The 22,221-nt window shown below is 40.5% G+C and overlaps 1 protein-coding gene across 5 annotated transcripts in view; it reads right to left on the bottom strand.

Annotated features, from left to right (window-relative positions):
• The window catches only part of ZDHHC14 (zDHHC palmitoyltransferase 14), a 173,172-nt gene that overhangs the window by 44,250 nt on the left and 106,701 nt on the right, over window positions 1-22,221 (bottom strand). For all 5 annotated transcript variants that reach the window (XM_090042004.1, XM_090041975.1, XM_090041992.1 and 2 more), the window contains exon 3: window positions 9,029-9,187. In XM_090042004.1, coding sequence (XP_089898130.1) covers window positions 9,029-9,187 — 159 coding nt within the window. The remainder of the gene's footprint in view (window positions 1-9,028; window positions 9,188-22,221) is intronic.

Genomic DNA, 22,221 nt, shown 5'->3' with positions numbered 1-22,221 from the left:
GTGACAAGTGGAAGGTGATCCCAGTTCCTCAGGGCTCACCCTCCACTCTTGCTATGTCCCTCAGCTTCTCACTCCCTTGTGCTGCCGCAGAGGAGCAGGCAGGGAAGGGGAACCCTGCCAGCCTGCTGCCACCACTGCTCTTTGAGCTGAGATCAGAGTTACTTTGGGCAGCTGCAATATGACTTAGGACATAGGCTCCATTGTCTTGGATAGAGACTGGCTAATTATATAGAAATCAATGACATCGGTACATATTTTGTAATATTTACAACTGCGGCTCTTTGTAGGACACATGTCATAATACAAGAATACATCTATTCACAGCTCCTCACTTTGTATTCTGCGTGGCAATTTGTATATTGAGGCTTTTGTTCCCTCTTGAAACATCAAAACATCAATTCCTTTGAAAACATTTCAATTCCAATAGACACTAACAAAATGAATGTATATGTAAACAAAGAGAAATAAACCACCATATTAAATTCCATCTAATCATTTCAAAACCTTTTACAATTTAGAATATTTAAAAAGATGTTTGCAGTTGAGCCTTCATACTTCATTCATTTAAGTTATCCTTACCTCAAGTGATTATTCCTATAGAGTTCATAATGACTGTACACAAAAAAAATTCCTCAACATTAATAAGACTGACTAGACTCAATCCTTTATTGATATCATTCATTGAAAAATGCTGACTATATACTATATAATATAGCAAAAGTCTATAATATAAACCTGTATGAAAGTCATTTCCTTGACAATACCCTCAATTAGTTTTGTAATGACATGAGAAAGTAGAAAGGAAAAAAGAAAACAGAGCAATCATAAATAAACAAAAGGGTGATTTCTAATGACATTTCTATTACTGTTGACGTTGCTTAACAGCTGTGAGGGGATCAACAATGGATCCTTAGTTTAAATTACTGAGTTCAGGCATTTCATCATGCTTGCCCTGCACACAGAAAATGGCCTTTTGACCTCAAGAGTATTCTTCAGAAAATGGACACCAAAATAAATATCTGTAATAATCTAGTATCTTCTGCAATATTAAATGCAGTAGTGGAACTTAGGTGGGGGGCAAGTAGGGCAGCAGCACCTGGCACCAACTTAGTACAATGGTGCCTAGAATGGCACCCCCCCAATGGCATCTACATTCTGGCAGCAGAAGTAGCCTCATGGCATTGCTGCTGCAGCCCAGACACCATACTTCTGCTATAAGAGCAACAAGTGGGCTGGGCAGAGGAGATCAAGAGGGCAGCAGCAGCAGCTGGGGACTGTTTCTGAGTCCCTGGAACAGGTGAGACTTCTTCACTCCCCGCATTTACCTCCCCCTTGCTCTCAGCATCCCCTCCTCTCCAGCACTCAGTGGCACCTGTCCCCTCCCTTCCTGTTCTCCTGTAGGGTTTTCTCAGACTGTAAACCCTGAACCTTGCTTATTATACCTCTGATTAAATGCATCTATGCAAAGTCTTGTTTTAGTCTTATACTGAAATAAAGTCTGTTAGTGGAAAAAGGAAGTCTAAGAAAGTAATATTTGTGTGCTGCACAATGATAGCAAGAAGGCATTCAGGAAAAGTAACAAGCGTGTTCAAGTAGATTATTTCACAATCCGGAGCAACTCAGAAGCCAGCCTACATATGACAGAGATAAGCAATATGCACAGGTATAATAAGACTATTTGCAACTCAACTGCCTGCAAAAGTTAAGCAGTTTTCCATGCAGAATGGTAATAAGATACCTTACAGAATAATGCTATTTTGAAATAATTGGATTAACTAAGGGCCTCAGTGTTTAATGTTATAAATACAGGTATTTATCAACATATTGGGATAAAATCTGCCCGTTGCTCTGGACCATCCCATGGTAATTAAACTATATAAGTGTATAGTACATCACACACTACATATTTTCTACACGACTTCCATTAATCAATGCCTCCTGATTACTAACCTAGATACCCACAACCAACAACATCTGAAAACTTTCAGAGGCAGCAGTAGCAATGAAGGCCTGACTCCTCCTGAAAACCAGGAGGAGTTCAAAGAGAGCTCAATGCCTCACTGCCATTTGTACCTATGGAAACATATCTCCTTGTAGGACATACATAAATATTATATGAAAATGCACTGCAAGCTCAGATATGCACAATGCAGCTCCCAGCTCAGACCCATGTGTGAAGAGACTGGGAAAAGGAAGATGGAAGCCAGAGGAAGCTGGGTATCCCCTTCAGCATCCATGGTAGACTCTTCAAAGATGAAGAGTATTTTTCCCCTGCACTCCATGCAAACTACAGCTTCTAACACCCACCACTGATCCCCGCATCTCTGAACATCTCTGAATGTTTCCCCAATTGTTACTGTATCAAATGTGATCAAACATTTACATCTGATTTACCTCTTTCAAAGCTTTATAGTAGTCCCTGCACTTCTCTCATTAACCTTCCTTACAGAGTATTTATTGTATTGCCTCCTCCTGCTTGGCCTTTTCCTCAGACCAACCTTCCAACAGTAGTGTAACTAGGCGGGACAACCAGAGTAGCTGCCCTGGCCCCTGACCTAGGGACACAGGAAAAAAATGGCTGCCACCACCATTGGTGTAAGCACACCAGCAGTGATGGCAACTGGAAGTCATTACTGCCCATGTGTGTGACAACTGGACCAGGCACCCAGCCGCATCATTACACCCCTTGATTTCCAAACCTCATCTACATATTTGGGAGTTTCTCTCATTGTCATCTCTACTCTTTCTTCGTGAAGGTCCCTGCTGTACATAATAAAAATTTTCCGAGACAGTTTACAAGGCTGCTTACATCTTTACTTTTTAAGATCCACTTAAGACCCTTCTGCCGTATGGCCTACTGTGCACCTTGTTTACACAAAAGTGATCATCAGATGGCCATTTTGTATTTCTGACAAGAGCAGCGTTGCTGGTGGGCTCAAGCTTAAATTAGCTAGCCCAAGACCTTTATTAAACCTGAAAATGTGGCATGGGCTTGGACAGTAGTCCTCCAAAATTTAGTGGAAAACTCACTCATTTTATCTTGACACCCCCACAGCTGTAACTAAAACCGGGAAAATAGGGAGAAAAGAGCAAGGAAATGAGGTGAGAGGGAAGGGAAAGAGGATGGAAGTAACAGATAATAATGCATCGCCCTGAATGGTCCAGGGAAATAAACAAGGAAAATTAGAACCAAAATCTCAGTAGGTTAGGACCTTGTTAGCCACATCCTAAAATATTTGGCTCCCAAAGAAAAATTCTCTCAGTTATTGTAACAAGCAAATTAACCAAAGTTCCCTTTTGTAAAGAAACCATCACTAAATAAAACAAATCCTTTACATGGAGTTCAAGTATAATCAAGAGCAGGCCACCGATTTATAGCCCAGAGGACAGCAGCTGAGAAAGACACTGGCAAAGAACCCTGCTTTTATTTAATTTCACATATCCCTTAGCCCTTTCCATCAATGAGGCAAATAACCCAGTTACAGATATTATATCAGTCATATGACATAATGAAAATAACAGGTAACATATAGGAGTGTTAACTGTAGTGTACCAAATAACTTCTTGGTCCTGAACAACTACAGCCTAAGAACTTTATAAAAAACTTAATGAATCTGTACTAAATAACTTGTGTTCTCAATGCCATCAGACACACCTGACATACCACCCACTACTACAGAGACAGTCTAGGGACAGGTCCCCCCCTCCCCCTGGAAAACACAAGTTATTCCCTTCCTTTATTTACTAAGATACTCCCAATTTTCTTTCCCTCTACTTACAACAGTTGTCAACAATTTGGGAAATTATTTATTTAAACAAGAATGCTTTAATCTGAACTATACCACTTACAAGCTGTTGGAGATGTTTTCAAAATGTGACATGTAAGCATGTCAACAGGGCTATGGCCCAATTCGGAAACAAAAGAACTTGATTAATTAAAAGAGTATTGTGATTGCCCAGCCTAATTCTTTACAGCAGAGATGATGCAGGCTAAAAGTTGGATCTACTGCTATAGAAATAACCTAAGACGTTCTGCAGAATACTTTTGTTTAAGAACTGTCCTGTTGCTCTAATCTAAATTTATTTCCCACCCCCCCTAAAAAAGTAGTAGTATTTACTTCTATAAAACTGCTCACTGCTTTTTGTTGTTAATAAAAAGTGTGTGTTAACAAAACCAAAACCATTATTCCTATTTCCCAAACCAAGCAAATTAAGTACTGATACAGCTCTGATGGGGGAGGGGGGAAATCAATACTGTATACTAAAGGAAGCAAGATTACAAAAAAAATTATCAAGGAAAAGGAAATATATGCACATATTCTCTAATTCCAGAGGAAGTATTTATACTCTCCAAATTCTCCCATTTGCTTCTCACCCTAGAAATCATAAAAATAACAGACCACCCTGCTAGTTTATAAAGATAAAAGGAAAATTAAGGTAACAGGCAAAACCAATTAGGATGGTCTACAGAAAGGTATTTCCTTTGACAGCTTTCATCTTAGCATGTAGCTCTGCTTTATTTATCCTTCAATCTTTCTGGGCCTCCTTGTATGTTTAATGACTTTTTAGGGCTCAATCTGGGTTTCCTAAAGTAAAAAGGGAGCATTTCCATTACTGTCAATGAAGATAATTCTGCTGTGTTAAATTAGCTGAGAAAAATTAATAAATAAATACATAAATAATTAAACAAAACAAAACAGGAGCAGTGTAAATAGCTCTTTGCTCCACCAATGGCCTCCTCCACTTCACTTTGAAAAGGGTACAACTGCCCTAAAACTCTTTGAATGGGAGACAGACAGCAGGGCTCTGTGAAACGACTCCGTTCAGATTCTGATTCAGCTATTTTGGAGGGGCAGTGATTTGATTCAGTGTTTTGGATTACTGTCCTGATTCGATTCATCCAAATCCGTTAAAAAATTTGGACACCAATTCGGAGATTCAGCCACGGACTATAATGGGGAATCATTAAAATACCTATAGCCTTGCCATTTTTTGGCTGATTTGGATGAAAACAGCAGGGATGGTAGCCCCTTCTGAGGGCATGAAGCCGGCCAAGTTTCAAGGAGATAGGAACAGGGTTTTTTGGGAAACTGCACCTCAGACTGCTCAAAGCAAAACTTGTGACACTTGTGTATGTTAACAGGTGTGTGTAGGTTGTAGCCGTGTTGGTTCAAGGACATAGAAAGACAAGTCTTTGGGTCAATCTGATATCTTTTATTAGACCACCTGAGTAGTTGGATAAATACATCTTAGCAAGCTTTTGGGTTTAAAAACTCTTCCTCACGCAAAAGTTCCCTGGATTGAAACTGGGCAGAAACAGACTGCTAATGGGTCATATGTTCACGGTCCCACACTATACCCTGAGGGACCTTTTGGCACCTACGGCTGGAAAACACCCTTGAACCCAGCCATCCTTTAGGGAGCAGCTTCTTGCCCTTTTAGCCTATTAGCCTCAGGTGGTAGAGCTGGAGTCTGACACTTTTAAAGGTTGTAGGTTTGAACCCTGCCTCTGGCAATGCTTTGGTTCTGACTTTCACTTTTCTGAACAAGACCTTCTCTTATATTTCTTGTATCCCAAGAACCCATTAAACCTCTAATCCCAGCTCCATGCGTTGGGCTGGGTTGGGGGGGGGGGGAAGAGAGAGAGAGAAAGAGAGAGAGAGAGATCGACTGAACTCAGTGTTTATATATATAGTGGTATGTATTTTAAAATTGCAGAAAAATGCAGATTTTGAGGCTTTTAATCAGAGAATTTTGGATTTTTTTTAATAGATCCCTGATAATTATTTAGTGCTTCTAGGTGGTTTTCATTATGTAACTGAACTAATTAATTGTGAAGAAACAGCCAAGTGTTTTTTTTGTATGGCTGTTATTTTATTATTTCTTAAGAACAGATTTATTTATTAAAATGAAAAAAGTATGCTGTTAACTTTGAGACAAAAATCACAAAAACAAGATTATTTGGAAGCAAGTGTATTCCTGAACTCCTCCCCACTAGTTTTTAACCAGTTCTGTTGATTTTTACCTTGATAGGTTCCAGTTTATGTAAGAGTAGGAGACGATTAAGGAAAATTTTAGTCATATGAGAAAGTGATTTGCAGAAACCTACTGACATCTTTTTTAATTGTTCCTTTGCTTTGTAAGAAAAAAAAGCTACCTTTATATTGAAATTCTTGCTCTTTCTTTTTTTAACTACAGTAAGTTTTTGTTTTGTAAACAACTTCAGTTTCTTTGCCACCCACTCTCTGCAGAAGGTGCAAAAACTCACCAATCACATTTTAATGGTTTGTCTACATGGTAAATGGAATTCATAAATTATATTGGTTGTAATTCACAGTTGGTCATTTCAAGTCTGTTTGTGGACAATCATACTGTGCTTTTGTGATGATTTAATTATGCCATTAAGGAGCTGACAAGTTGCAGGGATATAAAGGCACACATGCCAAATAAAAATGTACAAACACAGAAGTAAGCCAAAATAATTAAGGTACAAATTCCAAACAATTAGGTTATTTCAGTTCATTTATCATGTAGACACATCCTTTTACTAACAGAGCTTGACAAATTGCAAAATATATTTTCTTGGTCTTGTCTAATTCTACTGGCACAAATTTTCATTGAAAGCCCAGTATTTGTGAAAGCCAACTTTTACCATGTAGATGAATATCTGTATAAAAATGTTTGTGTACACTGCATATCAAGAAACAAAAAAATACCATACAATTTACCTTACTAAAACCATGGCTTTTCAAAGGTCCCAGGACCAAAATTGAAGACAAGCCCAGAAAAACATTTTAAAACTACCAGTATAATTATTTTAAAATTGCTAACAACCCCCCACCAAACCTTTTAAATGGAAAACCATGTTAGAGAAAGTTACAGTATTCTTACACACCTTCTAGAAGCAGGAAAAATTTCTTGGACAAAATTATTCATTATTTGATATGAATCAGTTAGCTACACTTCAAGAAAATATAACGATTTGATATCTGTTCCTTCAGCAAAGAAGTAATGGGGAGACAGAGCATTAATTTAAACCAAGATTTTGCACCTCTCTATTATTTTACATGGCAAATTTTCCACATTTTGCAAAAAAGGCCTCTGTTGAATTAGAAAATAACCTGATAAGATCACTTTAAGTTATTTTAAACCTAAAATAATTAATAAAAAGGCTATGTTATTCTCCAAATTTATGCTCTTAATATTTTTTTTAGTTCAATTTATTTTTATTTGGCATTATAAGCTGGTCAGCATACAGAGATATACTCCTGTAATGTTCCAGCTGCAAATATTACTATATACAGGGAACACTGGTCTAAAAATATTTCTATTTCAAATTAAAAACAAACAAACATGGAAATATGTCTGTTTGCTTTAAGTTAGTGTTCAAAACTCCTATTTTAGGAATACATTTAACCTATGCCATTTTAGGGATTCCTGTTTGAATAAAGATGAAAAAATTTCCTGACTTCTGGGTATATTTCTTCCATTACACCTAAACGACAGATGTATTTACCAAAGAAGTGTTATATAGACACATATTGACTACAGCAAGACCAAAAGCTATACTTTCCATGTTCAGCTTAGAACTCACTATATGGATATTATCTAACTGTGAATATATAATTCTTCTAATGACTGCTTTATACCTAAAAATATCACTGTTGCATGCTGCAATTACATTCTTCAGCTGGAAACATCTGCTTTCTACATTTTCTTCATGAGCACACAAGGTCCAGCCTCACCAAAATGCTATTCAGCCACACTAAACTCCAAATGTGATCCAAGTAATTAGAAAGCTACAGAGGTAAAACAATTAGTGGTAAAATAATAATGATAATCACCTCATTAGCCCTTCACTGACCAGTGCCCAAGAAAAAGACAAAACGGACAAAAAATAAGGTCCTTATTCTCAGAGTTTAGTCTTCTAAACTAGCAAAAGGCTCTGAGTTGTCCACAGCAAATAATAACCTTTTTCTGCCATTTAGATGCACAAAGGGAAATAGAGATCCACCCCAACAGCTTATTCAACATATCCTCCATGTAATATATATCTCGAGCAGCTGGGTTGCAGTCTACAGAGTTAATGTGGGACTGAAATAGGAAATTTCCCAGTTTCTTCCCCTAGGACATGTCTACATGACATGTTTACTGTGGAGTTACCCAATTAGCTCTGCAATAAATGTCTTAATATGTGGCCCGATTAGGCTGCAGGAAGCTAATAAACTCTGCAGCAGGTTAGTACTTATAAATACAAGCACTTTCCTGCTGTGGAGCTTTTTTTGGGTGCAGCAGTGCACTTATAGACGCTGACCCAGGTGGCTGCAGCACGAGGGTGCTTCAGTGAAGGGGCTACCTGCTAGCTAATCCCACACTAGAGTACCCTCATGCCCCAAACCAGCCCTTCTGCAGCATGTTGCATTGGGTCAGAGGAGCCCCAGGCTGGCAGACTAATATCCCTGGGTCCTCTGCCACTCAGGGCTGCTCCAACCCAGTTCAATGTGCTGTGGTCCCAGGTGCACATGTAAACACAGCACCCAGGAGCAGCAAGGGGCCCAGTCCTTGTTGTGGCAGTGCAGCTCCAGCCCCTTCCCTGAGGCAAAATGGCAGGCATGCCAGGGTTGTCTACTAGTACTAGTATCATTTCCCATCAATAAACTGTCACAATGTAACTTATTAGTATGCTCCTTCTAGAACACAGGCAGAGCAAAATGACTGTAGCTTTAACCTTGTTTCATTCAATTGTATTTCTATAATACTTAACTCACTTGAATTGCCATAGGAGTTCACAGATGTAACAGTTGCATCACAAAAGCTGATACAAAGTCCTAAGTTGAAGCATCACCTCTCATTCTAAAGTGATTAAAAGTTAAGCCTGTCTGTATCATCTCTGATGATTTTATAGCCAACTGAGTTTGGCACTTTTTATCCTTATACCACATGTATTCATAGGAGAACTATCCTGCCTTCCAAAAGCCATTTCATGCAAAAGTTACTAAAACTGAACATGTCATTTCTTTATACTCACCTACACAGTTATCACAAAGGCTGCAATGTGAGGCACGAGGTGGGCGGAAAATCTTGCAAGTGAAACAGTATTTTAGTTTCACTGTCTGTCCATTGATGATTACTTCTTTTGTTCTGGGAGGTGGACGGTATCCTCCTGAACTGGAACCATTTGCAAGATCTAAGCACAGAAATAATACAGCATTTTAATTTGCTTTTAGCAGACATGGTGCAGCACTTTTCCATCATTTTGAATCCAGTTTCTTTATATGTTTATATTTTTATGAATTTATAACACCTTTCACTTCTGTCAGATGAAGTACCTTGGCATGCATTTCATGAACAGCCAAATGATTCAACACAAAACAGTCATTAAAAATTAGCCATTGCATGCCTTGTACCACAAAAAGCAAAATCCCACACTCTTGAGCCAATCCAAGATATGCACACACACAGGCACATGTTCTAGAATACCTGAATGACAGATGAGATTACTGAAACAGCGTAAAATAAAATTTCAAATCACAGACTCCATTCAGCTGGCCCTTTGACAAAAGCTTGTGCTTCAAAATCTTTCTGTAATGTACACATCAAATTCATAAAGAACTCGACTGGGCTTCTACCCTTTCCTCCCCTGCAATCCTTTAATTTAAAAATGACTCTCTATCTGCCACTCTAAAAGTGTTTTTAGAAATACTTTTTATTTTAAAATAAATTATTTAATAAAACAAACATACCAAAAAAAAAGAAGAAATACAGCATGTAGGTCAAGTGAGATATGCAGTGCCCATCACCATTATGTCATTTAGAGCACTTGCCATGGCAAAAGCAAATAAAAATCACTCTTTGTTCTAAGACCCTTGGTATGCCATGATACAATGGAGTACATTCAGCATAGCATTTCATTCAGCCTGCTTTTTGTGAGTTTAAAAATCAAACCCTTAGTGTTATATGAATGCATCTCTTGTGGGTTAAGAAATTGATTACTGTAAAAGTCTCTGCCTTCCTTATCTGGTAAAGTGATAACAGATTATTTTAGGACATTAGCATTTTTACTTCCAGCAGCTAAAGAACTGGCTAGATTAATAATTAAAGTTCAGTTTTGTACTTTAAATGCTTCTGAAGTGAAGCTGTACTCTGAAAACAATTCCCTGGCACTCAGCTTATCTGCTCCTGTTATGTATTCAGAATCAAATCTTGTTACTTTAGTGACAAAAAGCTTTTATCACCATCAACCAAGCAGAACCAAAAAAACTACAGGAAAATTAAATAGATTATTTCCTGATTTCTACATCACGAGCAGAATTAAGTTCCAGTCTCGTACAGCCATGTATGCAACCAGGCTCTCTTCAATTTATACTACTCCTTACATCTTGGATGAACATGATCAGCTAAAAAACCATGGTATTAACAATAACAACAAAAAGACTATGACTTGTTTACAGATTAGTTAAAAATGTCACCAACATGCTATCCACTTACTGGGCAGAGTTATGAGTATTTATATCGTCCCTACCAAACTAAGGTTTAGAAGCCACTTCTCAAGATCACAAAAACTATAGTTACTATAATACTTGCATCTTCAGCTAAAAAGACAGGTTTACAAATAAAGTGAACAAATACAGTATGGCTATTTTCAGACTAATTTATTTTCTAACAGAACTAATAATGTTGTCTTGCTTTAATACCTATGACATTCTCATTTTGTTTTATTCTTAAGGAACAGTATTTAAAACTGTAACATATTCTGACATTGCGCGGGCTTTTCTCCCCTCCTGACTGGCAACTAACATGACTCACTGAAGCTGAGTTCACCAGTGGAAGGCAGTGTAAATGGTCTTTAAATCAGTAACACTTTTTTAGAAGATTTGACAGCACAGAACAGGTTAATTTCTCAATTATGAATGTAGAAAATGTGCAGGTTCAAGAGTTTTGGCAGAAGACAGAATTCAAGAAGTGTGAGACATTCAATTACTTGGGCTGATAAGGGGAATAATATCTTATTTGTTCACATATAATTATTGCTATTGCTGAGTCAATAACAACGAAACATTACCACAAAGTAGAATAAGCAGTGATTTACTTGAGACCAAATAAGTTTATTTACAGAAGAAAAGATGACATTGAGGCATACTTTTGGTTGTAAGAGGTATTATAGTGTTTATTTTAATTACTAATATTGAGAGAGTTCAATATATTTTACTGTACTATACTTCTAAGTGACATTACTAGCAATATGTTTGCACAATAGTTTATTGATAGAGAAGCAAAGTTGTCCTTGGTGGAACTCCATTTAAGTTGATGTACCTGTGAACAGAGACAGTCCTGGCTTTCAGTGTCAAGACAGGCTGATAAATAGACTGGTAGAGAATGTATTAGCCCTAATTTGGCTTTAATACAATTTAAACACTTGCCAGACTGTAAGCACAAGAACAGACCTATTCTTCAGTGGAACTATTAACTTGCTTAAAATAAAGCACAAAAGTATTAAAGCCCCAAGTGAGTAACACACTTAACGGACACTTCTGGAACGCCTCAATCATTTACTCAACTTACAAATTTTGGTGGATCTCATTCCCAAATATGACGCTAAAAAAAATTAAGGCTTCCCTTTTTCAAAAACTGACTACTGTGTAACAGAATAATCATTGCAGAAACTGTAGGTTATTAATGTGAACTATTTGGAAAAAAGGTATCTGAATAATATTTTTAAATATGACATATAAAAAAAACAATGTTTCCCCTCCTGTGATTAGTTGTTATTGTTATTATTAAAGAGCTCTGTTATTTTTCAATATGTCCTGACAGTGTGCAGCTGAGGCAGCTGCTGTCTAGGAGAACTTGGGTGCTGATAATACACTTCCCTTGGGGGAAGAAGTGTGCCTATGTTCAAGCTCTTAAAAGAAATAAACCTTTACTGTCACTTTACACAACTAAGCCTATCTGAAATCAGCTGTATTTTCTACTGTAGATAAGTGTTTTTGGTGCTATAATAAATCACATTTTATGGAATAGGTAGACTTCTTTCCTGATGCCTTCTGGGATTTTGTACTAGTTTTCTAGGAACATTTTAACTATAGTGCAAAGTGGTGCTCAGGCAGTTTTATCACCCTGTTTGGAAAAGTTCATCTAGGACTTAACACACTTGCACTGTTACAGGAAAGCAGATGCAGTTTTCTAATGAGGACAGAGTAGCCCAGCTGCCTCCACAAAATGCCAACACCTTGCATATTAATTTTACATACACCATGTAAATTCTTCCATGTAATTTAAACCTGTTTTAAAATCAGTCAAAGCTGCAATGTAGGCAGAACCCCAATGGCTGGAACATTTTTATTGTTATATAGTCAGCTGACTGAAAACTACTTTCAGGGGATTTCACAAGGCCTATTCATAATAGCAGTCCTTGTCTTACCCACTCAGTGACTCCAGGCATTTTGATTTTCTCTGTCAGCTTCTTCAAATTAGCCAAGGCTCTATTGGACAATGCTCTTAGGTCATGTCTGCACAGTGGCTTTTAATGAAGGACTTTCTGTATAACATGGTGGTTAAAAAAAGAACTGCTGAACACCCACTGCGTTAAGCAGATAAGTACAATTCTAAGAGAACTGTGTCTGACAAGAGCACTGGTCATCATGCAAACCATATCAGGCATGGGGCCTTCCATAAGCAGATCAACTCATTATTCAGCATTTATAACTTTGAATATTAGCAGCTATTTAAGTATATTACTATCTCTCACTATCTCTAGATACGTAAAACATAAGCACCAAGCACATAATACCTAGAAATATCTGGTTTGTGCTTGTGCTGTTTTACTATATTCTGCTTTGGCTTAGGATTGTAGATTCAATACAGGCATGGAATTTCCTTGCCCTTCTCCCTGCAAATAGCCTTAAATGCTCATAAAAAGAAAAGTTTTGCTGGGGGAAAATGTGTAAAAGCCTGATCCCATTAAAAGACCATGTTGCAGCAGTTTTGCCATCAATTTCAAAAGGGACTAAGATAACAAAATATAGTACAATGAAGATATAATGAAAAAGAAATTAATTTGTTGCTTTATTTTTTTCTATTGCAGTAAAAGTCTTGTGCAACCAGAATTCTTCATGAACGACCTTTCGCATCTGTAAGAGCATTAAACTAAATAATATGTAATGCTGAACCTACGACACTACAGAAGGTCATCTCTTTGCGTAATCATTTAAGTCATGCCGCATGTTTAATTATAAACACCAGTCTAAGAGAAGAAAAACACAGTATCCAGATAGCCAGGAACCTATACCAGAGATGCACTACTTTGTTTACAGTCAATAATCTCAGAGGCCAACACAGCATCCTACTTTAACAAAACACTGAGGATGTGATTTAAACACTAAGCTAGTGCTGTTTACTGCATTCCACTCTTAACTCTTAATCTGGTGTCTATCAAGGGTTACTGCCCTAGAAGATTATACTAATAATGCTAAGAACAGGGGTGCTCAACCCCCAGCCTGCAGGCCAGATCCAGCCCATGGGACTCCTCATAGGTCTGCAAATCTGGCAGCAGGAGAACGGTGGCTCTGATTCCCCCACTGTCAAACTGCTGCTACATGCAGTGGGGAGCCCTGGGTCCTGCATGCTGGTTCAGGTGCACAGTTTCTGTGCACAGGGCTAGTCAGGGATAGTGCCAGGCCCCAGGGCCTGATCCCAGTGGGGGGGGCTGGAAGAAGGTGGCACCTGGCCCAAGACACAACCCTGGCTTGCTGGGGCAGGAGGAGGTGGAGCCAAGTCCCCAGAGACCAATCCCTGCAGAAGGGTGCAGCATGGGACCAATTTTGGCATGCAGGTCAAGCACTGGGCCCCTCGTATCCAATCTTGACATGCTAGGGCAGGAGGGAGTGGTGCCAGGCTGTCAGGACTGAATCCTGGCATACAGGGGTAGAAAGAGATGGCGCCTGCCTTGGAGCCTGATCTTGGGACTCAGGGCTCAATGCAACCCGTGGACTGGCCCTGCCCCACTCATCTGGCTCACAGGGCCAAAATGTTCAGCACCATTGGCTTAAAACATCTTTAATTTATTAGAAAATGTTAAGAATCACAGAACTAAAATGACAAAGCCGTAAGGGAAATACAGAGTGCTGAAGCAAGGGATTAACATAAGAGGAATGGGAGTAGGAAGGGGAACACAACTAGGTTACATAATTACAATGATAGTCAGCTAAGCCCAATGCACGTTAAACCCAATGGGTACCTCTACATGAGTGTGGAGGCTGCTGGATGTGCTCTAACTACAGTGGGTCGGAGCAGACTTGATTAATCATGTTTTAATTAATCAATTAATTGAGTCTGCAAGTGTGGTAATTACCATGCTTTAGCAGCCTCCTGTGTCCCATGTATCAGCACCTCTGCTCCCCAAACCTCCAGAGCACGTGTAAAAGTGCCCCAAGTGTCTAGTTGTGAGACCTCTTAAGATTGGCTTAAGCTTGAAACATTTCAAAAGCACATTGGGAAAACTGAGTGCTACTTTCAGCTGGTCCTCCATGAACCAAATCAATGTTATGTGGGGGCCCCTAAGACCAGGGATTAAAACTGGCCCCTGGTTCCAGGGGTTGCGGGAGAGAACCCTGCCATCTCCCCAAGTTCCCTTGCTCTCACCAAACCCTCAGGGACCCTACTAACCCCCCCGCAAGCCCTGCTTACCACCCCAATCCCCCCCACCCCCAGCAAATTGTGCTAGCCCCCCCAATATCCCACACAGAACCCACTTGCCCCCCATCCCTTCACAGACCCTGATAGCCGCTGATCCCCCCCTGCAGACCCAGCTTGCCCTCAGATACCCTGAATCCCCCTGCTAGCCCCCAATCCTGACTTACCTTAGATCAGGTGGCCATTTTTAACTTGATCTAACTTCCCCAAATGTCTGTATGTACTTTTAATGAGAACTAGAAAATGAGGACAGGAACAATTATTGGCAGAGATGGACTGCAGTTGTGGCATAACATTTTGAGTTCTTTGAGGCTTTTTGAAATGCTGTAGGAAGCAACTACTTTGAACAGACATGGGGAAGCACAGAGAAGAACTTGGGAGGAGGCGTGCAGATTGAAAGACAGAGGGAATCTGTGTGAAGATATCAGCAATCTAAAGAATGTCTTTTTCATTCCCTTCACTGTAGACAGCCACCTTACATTTGGAAGCAAAACAGAGTAACCAGGCTAAATAAGCCTCTCCTCATAAGTCACATGCCTCTGCCCCTTAACCATTTTCACTGCCCTCTGCTGGACTCTCTCCAATTTGTCCACATACTTTCTGTAGTAGGGACCCCAAAACTAGTCACGGTACTCCAGATATGGCCTCACCAGTGCTTAGGAGGGGAATAATCACTTTCTTTGACCTGTTGGCAATGCTCCTACTAACGCAGCCCAGTACAATGTCAGCCTTCCTCACAACAGGGCACACTTGGCTCATATTCAGCTCCTTTTCTGCAGAGGTACTGCACAGCATGGTGCATGGGACTGCTGGTGCTTGGGATTGTTCTGTCTTAACTGCAGGACTTTGCACTTGGTCCTTAATGAACTTCATGAATTTCTTTTGGTCCAAATCCTCCAATTTGTCTAGGTCACTCTGAATCCTAACCCTACCCTCCAGTGTATTACTTCCCCCAGCTTGGTGTCATCTGTAAATTTGCTGAGGGTGCACTCTATGCAATCTTTCAGGTCCTTGATGAAGACATCGAAAAGAACTGGACCCAGGACTGACCCCTGGGGTACTCCACTTGATTCATGCTGCCAACTACACATCAAGCCATTGCCTAATACTCTCTGAGCCCAATGATCTACCTAGTTTTCTATCCACCTTATGGTCCATTCATCGAAGCCATACTTCCTTAGCTTGCCTGTGAGAATGTTGTGTGAGATGGTATCAAAAGCCTTGCTAAAGTATACCACATCCACTGGTCTCCCGGCATCCACAGAGTTAGTCATCTCATCATAGAAGGCAATCAGGTTGGTCAGGCATGAGTTATCCTCGGTAAATCCATGCCGACTGTTCCTAATCACCGTCTTCCCCTTCAAGTGTTTAGAAATGGATTCCTTGAGGACCTACTCCATGATCTTTCAAGGGACTGAAGTGAAGCTGACTGGTCTGTAGTCCCGTAGATCCTCCTCCTTTTTCTTAAATATGGGCAGTATATTTGCCCTTTTCCAATCATCCATGACCTCTCCCAATCGCCATGAGTTTTCAAAGATGATGGCTAGTGGCTCTACAATCACATTGGCTAACTCCCTCAGCACCCTCGGGTACATCCCATCTGGCCCTGTGGGCTTGTACACATCCAACTTAGTCCCTAACCTCCTAATCTGTTCTTTTACCACTGGTGGCTGCTCACCTTCTCCCAAACTGTGCTGCCAGGTGCAGTAGTCTGGGAGCTGACTTTGCCTGCAAAGACTGAGGTGAATAATGAATTGAGTACCTCAGCCTTTTCTGCATCCTCTGTCACTAGGTTGCCTCCCGCATTCAGGAAAGGACCCACACTTTCCCTGATCCTCTTCTTATTACTGACATACTTGTCAAAACCGTTCTTGTTACCTTTCATGTCCCTTGCTAGTTGCAACACCAATTGTGCTTTGGCCTTCCCGACTTCACACCTGCATGCCCATGCAATACTCTTATACTCCTCCCTAGTTGTTTGTCCAAGTTTCCACTTCTTGTAAGTTTCCATTTCATCATTTAGCTTACTGAAGAGTTCCCTGCTAAGTCAGGCTGGTTTTCTGTCATACTTGCTAGTCTTCCTGCACCATCAAGATGGCTTGTTCCTGAACTTTCGGTAAGATTTCTTTAAAGGACAGCTCTCCTGGATTCCTCTCACCCTCAGACTGGCTTAATCCTGCCCATTAGTTCCCTGAGCAAGTCAAAGTCTGTTTTTTCTGAAGTCCAGGGGCCTTACTCTACTGTTCTCTTTCCTTCCCTCAGGATCCTGAACTCAAATGTGATTAGGGAAAAAAATATTTTCAGTAACTCTGGCCCCCTCCAGGCTTTACAGCAGGGTCCTAAAAGTTGGTCTTTGTGCCAAGGGTGCATCTTTTACTCTTTGTAAAAAGTGCCCAAATTTGGGAGGGGGAGAGGAAACAGTTTGCCTATCATCTAAGTGATGTGTTAGTATCACTGCACTAGCTCCATCTGCACCAACCCTGCTCCAGCTTATGGGTGACCAAGTTACTGATGTGACATGCTCCCTAAAGTGGCAGATCATTCTGCATTATGGAGGCTGTGGGATATTAGACTGCTGTAGTGTTGACCTCCAAAACTGAGAGTAGGGAGACTGTTTTTGGCATCTCAGTGCCCTTCCTGATGATGCTTAGAAAGAGAAAAGGAAGCATCTGCTTAAGTAATGTGAATAAGCACTGCATGTGCCAGAGCACGGATTAAAATTAGAGGGGTATAAGGGAAAGAAAAAGTGCCTGGCCTGGCAGAAGCAGCAGGAATCACATGACAGGACATAGGTATAGCTGGTAAGAGTTTGCATCCTGGAGCTGCAAAAGCATACCTGATGGGGTTTGTGCCCTAGGGTGCTGGAATGGAGGCAAGGGGCTCAAGGTTCTGGCAACAAAGAGCAGAGTAAGAATTGGACACACTGCTGTGAGGGGAGGTCTTGCCATCAACAGCCAAGTTAACCCTCCCCAGCCCTGTTCCCATAATATTACACTACTGCTGTCATTTACCTTGCTGGCTCAAGAAAGTTAGGGGGTGGAGGGAAAGGATGGCAAGTGATTGTCAGGGATCTGGAATTTCTGTTCGCCATGGAAACACGTGGTAAAACCTGGATTTTCTCATTTTAAGGAGAAAAACCGAAATTTTCTTTTTTAAAGGAGAAAAATGCAAGAAATGATGAAGGGCAATCAGCAGGGGGCACCATGTGTGTGTGGTAGGGGAACTGAAGCCCCCATAGTGAGGGAGGGAGGAAATTGGGCGGGCAGGGCTGGGGCTGCTGCCGGCTTGTCTGGGAGATGTGGAGGGGTAGGGCTGGCTTCCCACCACTGCATGCACTCTTGGGAGTGGAATGGTGGGGCACATGCCACCAAGATTTGTGCACAGGGCAGGGACAGGCTCCCCACCCTGTTGCCCTCCCCCTGGGGCCATTGCAGCCTACTGGGAGAGACCTGGTGCAGCAGGGTAAAGCAGGACCAGGCAGGGAAGCTCACTGCCTCCCTGGGAGGTCCGCACCACCATGGTGAAATACCCCCTGCCTGCCTCACAGCAGCAGGGTGGTAGCATGGAGCTATGCCTCTCACTGCTGCTGCTGGGTAGGCAGGGGGTGCCTCACTATAGCAGTGTGGAACTCCCAGGGGTGGCAATGGGCTTCCCTACCCGGTCCCCTCTGTCCTGCCACGCTAGGTCCTCCCAAGTAGGCTACGGAGGCCCTGGAAGGACCACAGCAGGGCAGGGAGCCTTGAGCCTGCATCTATCCCCTTTGACGGCCTCTGCTCCAGCTGTGTCACCCACGGGGGAGGGGGAGTTGAGCTCCGCACTCTGCTCCCTGCTCAAGCCACAGCAGCCACTACCCCACTTGGGTGGCAGCTGGGGCATGGGCACTGCTGTGGGCTGCAGACCCAAGTCCCTGGCCTCATAGCCCTGGCAGCAAGGGTCCCCCTCTGGCAGGGCTGGGAGGGGCAGGGGGCTGTGGGTCAATAATGAGGGGCAATGGCATAGGGAGGGCACCAGCATATTAGGGCTGCTCAGCACCACAAAGCAGTGGGGAAGGACAGTCGCAACTGGTCCTACATTCTGGTGACAGAAGGGAGCAGGGGGAGCTCTCATTTTCCATGATAAAAAACCCAAAATCAAACACCAAAATTTATAGGCATTTAGAATTTATTACAGTGATTGACAAGATTTGTTGGGTAAAACCAATATCTTTTATTAGACTAACTAAAAGCCAGTCTGGCTGTCTTGCATGCATACCAGCCTCTGGCTTCTTTACTATTCATTTCATTCAGGAAGAGGTAAGACCAACTGCAGACACTTCCTCAGCCTGCTGAAGGGTATTTGTACCCAAAAGCTTGCAAAGAAGAATTTTTCCAACTTGTTGACTTGGTCTAATAAAAGATATGAGATTTACCCAAAGAATCCTGTCTGCTTATGTCCTTAGACCAACACGGCTACAATCTACACCTTTTATAGTGATTGAGGCACTGGTAGGCTTCCAAACTGCTTTAAAACTGTAAACATATCAATAAAATATTGTGTTCAACTTATACTTTATATATAGTGTTCAACTGATACCTATCTAGATATACAGGAGACCTTCATCATTCATGGGGGGGAGGGGGCGGGGGAGGGCACAGCTTTGCTGGTGGTGGTGGGAGCCCAGCGGCGGCAAGCGTGGAGCTCCTGAGGAGCTCCTTTAAGTGTATTTAAGATGTAGGTTTGGCATTTGCGAATATCTGAAACTGCGAATGCCAAACCCGCGAATAGCAAGGGTTTCCTTTAGAGAGAGATCTAGATATCAATTAAAATATTGTGTTCAACTGATACCTATATATATATAGATATCTATATCTATATATTGGTGTTTCAGTTTAAGTACAAAAAAACATGGATTTGGGGGTTTAAAATCAGAGCATTTATGGAGTCGGGTGTTAAATTTTTAATCAGAGAATTTGCCATTTTTAAACAGAGAAAACCAGAATACCTAGCAATTGTTAAAACCATTCAGGTTTCAAAGTTAAGCATTCAAGAACCAGGAAATGCCAAACCTATAGTGAGGCTGTGCAATTTCATTTGACCCATTCTGCATATGCTTTATGGTGCAAAGCTTTATTATACAGATATATTATTTTCCATCTGATACAAACATACAACAGGGAAAATGCCTAGCTAAACACCTATAGTTGGACAACAGTTATAAAGCACTGAAAAAACCTGTCTCACAAGAGTATGTGGTGGGCATCCATAATGGATTTTGCAATATCCAAATGAAAGTTAGGCCACTTCCTACCCCAATTACTAGAAATTAGTAGGAGGGGTAAGCAGCTTCTTGCATTAACATTCAAATGCTGTTCATGTTGTTGCTCTGGTAAGGTTGAAGGCAATCAAATTACAAGACATTCTCTGCACTTTACGGCTATGTAAAAACCAAGGGTACAACTTGAGATTCCATATGCAAAGACTGGGTTCCAAAATTAAGGAGCTCATTTGTTTCTAATTAAATTAGAAGTCCTTACAAAAAAGTGGAATTTTGAATGTAATAGTTTGCAGAATGACTTCACAGCAATCTATACAGACCAATATACCTGTTCATGCATCTTGCCAAACATCCAGATGATAGTGATGAAAAATATCTGTCACAGCAAGAGAACTGGCTAGTAGGAGCTATCTATACCCCAGTGAATCACTTGCAATCTGTTTCAGATTAGCAACAGTATCATCTTTATGTACAGCTATTAAAAAGGTAGGCTTTGGAGTCTTTTTAGTTAAAAAGTAGCTATTTATTACATGGATTTTACTTACAATAAATTCTTCAACCTGCATGGTTACTGGTACATGGTTACCTAGTAAATTCCAGCAGCACTGTTAACAAGATTTTTATTTCATTTTTTGCCTAAATGGTTTGGAAGATTCAGAATCAAATGTGAGAGATGGAAAATGGTCTTTGTTAGGGGCATGGACTACATAATCAATGTGGAATTTTTCTCGTGTGGGATTACTTTGCCCTATCTCATTTTACACTTTCCTGCAGCCTCTTCCAAATGGAGGTAGGAAACCCCCCTTGAAGGGTTTGTTTCTAGAACGTATGGAGTTTTCAAACATTGTCCAAAGACTCGTTTCTAGAATCTTCCAGAGTTGAAATATCAATGACTACCATATTTGGCATATTCTTTAAGAACCAGCTCTTCCCTACCTCTTAATGAAAGATCACTTGGCTATTGTACCATATGTAACCGTGATTTGCTTCTTGGTTTTGTAGTATATTTCCTACCTGAATCAGTAAAGAAAAAATCTCCTTCCTTCACTGGAGATCTCTTACTTCTGAGCCAGTAGTTTTCAATTTTTTTCATGCAATGTTTACAGGTTACAACAGACAAGAAAACAGTTCTGGACTCCTGGACAACTACCACCCCTCCTATTTAGCCCCAAAGAGGAAGTGGGCAGGGAAGCGAAAGGGGGTGGAACTAGGAACTATCATGTGGACGTATCTGCAAATTTTTTCCTCCAGCTCAGTTTGAAATCCCAGGTTTAGCCAAGAAAATAGATTATTTGTCCTATTCTACCAGTACCCTAACTGTATCCTCTGAATATAAAGAAGCTGCCCCATAAACATTCTATAATTTTGTTAGGGTTACCCATTTTTCTTCCCTTCCCAGGTGGCTGTTGCTCATTTGATCAAAGACCAAGGAAAGACAACTTCTGTAATTTCTACATCTTGTCTGAAACAGCACTTACTCATATTCAAAACACTCTTAAAGAAGAATATGCTGTGCTTGGCAAGGTAAGAATTCTGCAGCTAATTCAAAGTCAAAATGCTATCAATTTCCAAATTAGTCAATAAATGCAACAGCTGTTAGGACTGAAGTTCTTACCTACTATCACTTCTATGTGTTCCTTAGCTTTACATTAGGCTTCAGTTTCTTAAACTTTTGTAAAGATCCTAAATAACTATCGAACACTGGATATCATTCTATCTAAAATGCCTGATTAGTACATTAAGTCATTTGGCATTCATCTAAAAGGCGTGTTTCAAATCTTAAGAACAAGTCCAAATGGTGTATGCATGTTAGAATGTTCTCAATTCATTTCTGAGGCAACACAGCTTGAGAAACTGAGAAGAACTCCAATTAAGGCATACACGATCAACATCCGCAGAGACTGTCTCTTACCAAAACACAGTCTGCGTGTAGAAACTGTGAGCTAACGCTTTTAGAACATTCCAAAAATCAATAATTTGTAGTTGATATATCTGCTCCAATCAAACTGATTTACACACACACAGTTTCCAAAGATGGCTTACAACTTAAAATAAATAAATAAATAAATAAAATTAACAAATACTGTATAAAGTAGCCATTCAAACCTTTTCCTATTAGCACGAGCAAAAGTTAGTCAAGCTTATCTAAATTTTACTTATCCCAAGAAAATGATTTTCCTGGAATAGTTTTTAACTTGCTTCTAATTTGCAAGTACAAATATAGAGCTAAGGGAGGAAGGGAGATTAATAAAACCTGAATACAAAAATATTCCATC

The sequence above is a fragment of the Crocodylus siamensis genome, chromosome 1, assembly GCF_052110815.1.
Source record: "Crocodylus siamensis isolate JL-2025a chromosome 1, ASM5211081v1, whole genome shotgun sequence".
Lineage (NCBI taxonomy): Eukaryota > Metazoa > Chordata > Crocodylia > Crocodylidae > Crocodylus > Crocodylus siamensis.
The sequence above is the reverse complement of the archived record's forward strand: the minus strand, read 5'-3'. Positions and strand labels throughout refer to the sequence as shown.